The sequence below is a fragment of the Mus caroli genome, chromosome 8 (genome assembly GCF_900094665.2).
Source record: "Mus caroli chromosome 8, CAROLI_EIJ_v1.1, whole genome shotgun sequence".
Taxonomy (NCBI): Eukaryota; Metazoa; Chordata; class Mammalia; order Rodentia; family Muridae; genus Mus; species Mus caroli.
The window spans coordinates 101696437-101701837 of NC_034577.1; the positions used below are offsets into that span (position 1 = coordinate 101696437).

At 46.4% G+C, this 5401-nt stretch overlaps 1 protein-coding gene across 1 annotated transcript in view; it reads left to right on the forward strand.

The window, feature by feature from the left end:
- Hydin (HYDIN axonemal central pair apparatus protein) overlaps positions 1 to 4251 on the forward strand; it is a 307836-nt gene extending 303585 nt beyond the window's left edge. Inside the window, exons 84-85 of the mRNA XM_021171126.1 lie at positions 1693 to 1917; positions 3586 to 4251. Of these exons, the coding sequence (XP_021026785.1) occupies positions 1693 to 1917; positions 3586 to 4068 (708 nt within the window). The 3' untranslated portion in view covers positions 4069 to 4251. The remainder of the gene's footprint in view (positions 1 to 1692; positions 1918 to 3585) is intronic.
- The last annotated feature ends 1150 nt before the right edge of the window (positions 4252 to 5401 follow it).

Below are 5401 nucleotides of genomic sequence, written 5' to 3' on the forward strand. Positions count from 1 at the left end.
TCCGGCCGGATGAGGCTTGTGGCCCTACTCAGGCCGGTTTCTGCTTCCCTAACTAATGCAGTCTCAGGTCCCGCGCGCAATTGGTTTGGAGCAGAAGCTGTGTTCCACTCACCAGAAGTCTTGTAAAATTATTTCTGTATTATGTTCTTTTTGATAAACATCTGTGGCTTTAGTGATACCCCTTTCATTCTGATTGTTTTTTCAGTAAGAGTCATTTGTTTTTCTTTCTTAATTATTTTAATGATGCGCACATGTGTGTCTGCATGTGGGCATGTGCACAGAAGTACAGGTGCCTGAAAAGGTTAGAGCTGTTGGATTCCTAAGGAGATAAGCGCCACCAGACGTGGGTTCTGAGACTTGAACCCTGGTCCTCTGGACAAATGCTTTGCGTTCTGAGCTGATGAGCCCTCTCCCCAGCCTGTGTTTGGTCTGTGTTTTGTTTTTTTTTTTTTTCTCAATAGCTACTCACAGCAAAACATTTCAAGCTTTAGAGAAGTATACAAAATAGAAAGTTTAAAGTCCCATACACATTTCCCCCAAATGTAACACCAAAACCAGCTCTTCTTACAGACTATTTTCGACAAGCAGACAACAAAAATGGGCCAGCAAAGTGGCTCAGTTGGTAGAAGCTCTTACACACGGGCCTGACAACTTGAGTTTTGGGCCTTGGATCCCAGGATCAAACCAGCAGAGAACCAGTTCTAGAAAGCTCCCCTCTAACCAGTGCACATGTGCACACAAACAATAAATTAATTTTGAATCAGTTAGTATGAGCTTTATATTCATTTTTTTTCAGACCTCCTGTCTTTTTAGGGTTTTACTGCTGTGAACAGACACCATGACCAAGGCAACTCTTACAAGGACAACATTTAATTGGGGCTGGCTTACAGGTTCAGAGAGGTTCAGTCCATTATCATCAAGGCAGGAGCATGGCAGCTTCCAGGCAGGCATGGTGTGAGAAGAGCTGAGAGTTCTACATCTTCATCTGAAGGCTGTTAGCAGAACGCTGGCTTCCAGGCAACTAGGATAAGGGTCTTGAAGGCCATGCCCACAGTGACACACCTACTCCAGTAAGGCCTCACCCACTCCAACAAGGCCACACCTACTCCAACAGGGCCACACCTTCTAATAGTGCCACTCCCTGGACCAAGCATATACAAACCATCACACCTCCTTTCTTTCCCTTACCATAGCAACACCTTTCATTACAATTCTACCTCCTTCTTTTTTGGCAGTGCATTTGAGTCATTCTCTCTGTGCTATTATAAAGAATGCCCTTTAGTTCTTGTTTAGTTTTATAAGAATAAGTGAAAGAGATTATTTCCCCTCCAGAAAAGATAGAGCCCAGAAAGCTTTTGTTCTGAGAATGCCTATATGCAAAGAAGGGGCTGGGTGACCTTTAACCTCCTGTTGCTTCCCATAAATGTGCTTCCCTAGGAAGGAGCCAATACCTGTTCCTTAGATTCAGATTGGGAATGGGAAAATAGCTGGAACAGAGAAAGCTAGAGAGGGATGAAAGGGAGCGAGAATAGGCTAACCTGGGCTGAAATTCTCCAGCTCAGGGTCAGCTTCAGTATTGTATGTGAAGCATCATTTTTGCCATCACCTGCGGTGAGACCTCGGGTAGGTCATTTGGAGGGAGAGGATGGGTCAAATCCCCAGCATGACAAGAGCCTCCGTCTTCTCTTCCAGGGAACGTTCTCATTTGAATTCCAGCCCCTGAAAGCTGGAGAACTATGCGGGAGACTGACCTTGCACAACAGTGACTTGGGTTACTACCAGTACGAGCTCGCTCTGAAGGCCTTGCCTGCACCTCCCGAGAAACCTGTCCACTTCCAGACCGTTCTTGGCAGCAACCAGAGCATCTTAGCAAAGTTCACCAATTATACCCGGCTGAAGACAGAGTACTACTGCAAGGTGAGCAGACTGTAGGGCGAGCAGGATGCAGGGCAAGCGAGAGGACTGCAGGGTTAGTGGCCCTTCCCTTGTCAGAAGTCTGGGTTCAAAACTAGTGAGAGGCTGAGAACTGTGGTACATTCTTATAATTCCAGCTCACAGGAGGTGGCAGGAAGGGATCATGAATTTGAGACCATTCTAGACTTTATAGTGAGTTCTAGGTCAGTGCCTGGCCTATATAGAAGGGTGTCTCCAAGGGTTCAGAGATGTGAAACCCAGAGACAGCCAGACACTGTCATAGTGGCCTTAATCTTAGAGAACTGAATCTCGCCTAGAAACAGATGGCCCCAGAACCTGGGCTCTTCTTCTGAAGACTGCCTGCTCTGTTAAGCTGGGGTTGAGGAGGGAAACTTTGCTTCCCACCTGGTGTTCGAGGGGTAATAAAGGAAGACAGTGTATCACTTGGCATTATGAATGTAGGCTGTGGGATCAGACATGAATTTGAATCCTGATCCATCACTCTGAAAGAGTAATTTGCTTAATCTCCCTAAACTATAAATGGAGATAATGGCCCTGTCTCAGCCATTTCCTGTTACTGTTACTATAAATGAAAACCACAGACTGGCTAATTTATAAAATGGTTAGGGAGAGAGAGAGAGAGAGAGAGAGAGAGAGAGAGAGAGAGAGAGAGAGAGATTTACTCAGCTCACGACTCTGGAAGCTGAGTGATCTAAGATCAGTGAACTGCATCTGGAAAGGACCTCTTGCTGGTGAGTGCTCCCCTAAGAGTCCCAAACTCATAAGGGGTGAATCTAAGTGGGGGAGGGGAGTGGGGTGAAACAGGACTGGTTTTTATGAACAGATACACTCTCAAACCATTAGCCCAATCAATATGCACAATTCGTGCAGGGATTCACTCATACAAGAGGCTGCCATCATGACCCATCTTCTCTAAGAGATCCCACATCTTTATTACCTCATCACAGAGATTAATTTTCAACATGAGTTTTAGTGATGACATTCAAACCATAGAAGCCTGTGACCCACAGCCTCACAGGGGTACTGTGAGCACTTAAGTGCATGTGTGCATGATATAGATCTGCAAGGCCATCCCCTTAGCACATAGCACATAGCAAGCATTCCATATACTTTGGCCATTATAGCAGTTAGAGTGTAAGATGGAAAATGGAAATAACAGCAAATGGGAGAGTCGGACTGTCACAGTCACTTGGGGACCCTGCTAAAGAACAAGTCCTACCCCAAATGCTTCTGGTCAGAGCATCTGGAACTCATGGACAATTAAATGTGCTAGGGTACAAATGGCGCCTTTCAGTCCTGTTCAAGCCAGAATGCCCCATCTTCCATGTGAATGGAAGGAGAAAAAAACTAGATATGGAGAACAGTTTCAGTCCCCTCACTACCAGCAGCATTATCTCTGGCTATATGTCTTGAAGCACATTGTTAACGTCTCTTGGCCTCAGTTTCTTAGTAGCAAAGTTGGAGTCATGATGAGTAATACTTACCTGCAAAGACCTCAGCCCCACAATGTATAGGACATTACATTGCAGCCTGCCTAGCCTCACGCAAACACAAGTTCTTTGCTATCTAAAAATGGAAGGACTCAGCTTGGGTTCCCCGATGGTCTCTTTAGGACCCTGTGTGAGTCAAGGTACTTTGTTTCCCTTTCAGACTGACTGTCCTGACTTCCACACAGAAAAAGTTATTAACGCAGCCCCAGGAGCCCAGGGTGGCACTGAAGTCAGCGTGGAAGTCTTCTTTGAGCCCAGCCATCTGGGTGAGACTAAAGGCATCCTGTGCCTGTCGTCACTCATAGGTGGGGAATATATCATCCCACTCTTTGGAATTGCTCTGCCCCCCAAGCCCCAAGGTCCCTTCCTAATCAGAGCCGGATACAACATCATCATCCCCTTCAAGAATGTCTTCTTGCACGCAACAAGCTTCTCCTTCATTGTGGAGAACCCAGCCTTCAGCATCCGGGCTGCAGAGACCGTGCGGCCCAAGAAGATCAACAACATCACAGTCTACTTTGAGGGGAACCCGTCGGGCAGTAAAACCCCGATCACCTCTAAGTTGATCGTCACCTGCCCTCAGTGTGAAGGCACCGAATCTGGAATCAAATGGGTTTATTATCTGAAGGGGATCACCCCTTAGGTTACAACTGTGTCAACAACTGGCGGCCTTCCACTCAACCTATGAGCCATGCCTCACTCATGCTGTCCCAACAAAGAATAGGGGAATTTTCCAAGGACTTTCTTGTATGTGTTTAGTTGTAAGAGAAGTGATTTCTATATTATATTTTACAAATACAGATGTAAAATTTATGTTCCACATTAAAATTTATAGTGGCACACAACAGATCTACATTCAGGCTAAATGAATCACTGGTGGTCTCAACAGCTGCGCTCGCTCCCCCACACCTAAGCACGCTGAAGTGATCCCAGTTTGTAAGGAGACACGGGTAACCCCACTCAGGACCTTCACGCAGCACTAACAAGTGTCCAGTGCAAGGAGCGGCTGCCTCTTCCTAAATGTCACCACCCCCAGATATGACTGTATTTTGATGTGATGCCTTTTTTGCTCTCTCATAAAAGCCAAAGAAGTGGCATCTTTGGAGTGATGAGCAGGTCACACTAGGAGGGCGTATGGCCCACACTCTACCTCCCTCACTGTTTCTCTTGTGTTTTATATCATCAGCTTCCAGATGTCTATTGCCTGCAGGAAGTAAGTCCTCATTGGAATTTGGATCCTGGAGAATGCTAATGGAGACCCCCCTCCACCTCCTCCCCTCCCCAGATATGAATACAGCAGTCAGCTGGAGGACACTGGTTCTCAGCTCATCTGTCCACACCCATCTATCTATTTCTCACTCAAAACCTACCCTCCCCAAATTCCGATTGAACTGAGCTGGAGAGGAACATGGCTATCATATATTCTTATACATATATACACATAAGATTGCAGGTTGAGAACAAGGACCATACAGCAAACATGTTCATTCATGTGTGTGACTTCATCTCAGTCACAAATCCTATCCATGGTAAGGACCTCCTTCAATTTTCTATGTTTGAAACTACCACTATGTCACATGTTCTTAGAGGGTGGCTGCCTAGGTGAGTGTCTTTCCTGTATGCCCCTCAGGAAGTTCCACCCACACAGAGATGTGGAGCATCTGCCTCATTCCAGAGGCCTAACTCCACATCCATCTCTTTCCCCCAGGGCCTCATAGAGTCTATTAATAGGACCACCGTCCTGTGGGGGCCATGTGTTAAATCAATATGATTAAACACTGGCCCTGGAGTAGATTTGCTTCTACAGACGCCTAACTCTCACCAAGTGTCCCAGCCTTCTCCGGGTTTTCTAATTCCAGGCAGCCCCCTGCAAGAGAGAGGGGATGTATGAAAGCAGATGACCACCGGGAATGAAGGCTCTAAAGAAGTGGATGTCCAAATGGTCCCTGGACCATCCCCAGAGGCAGCACCTGGGA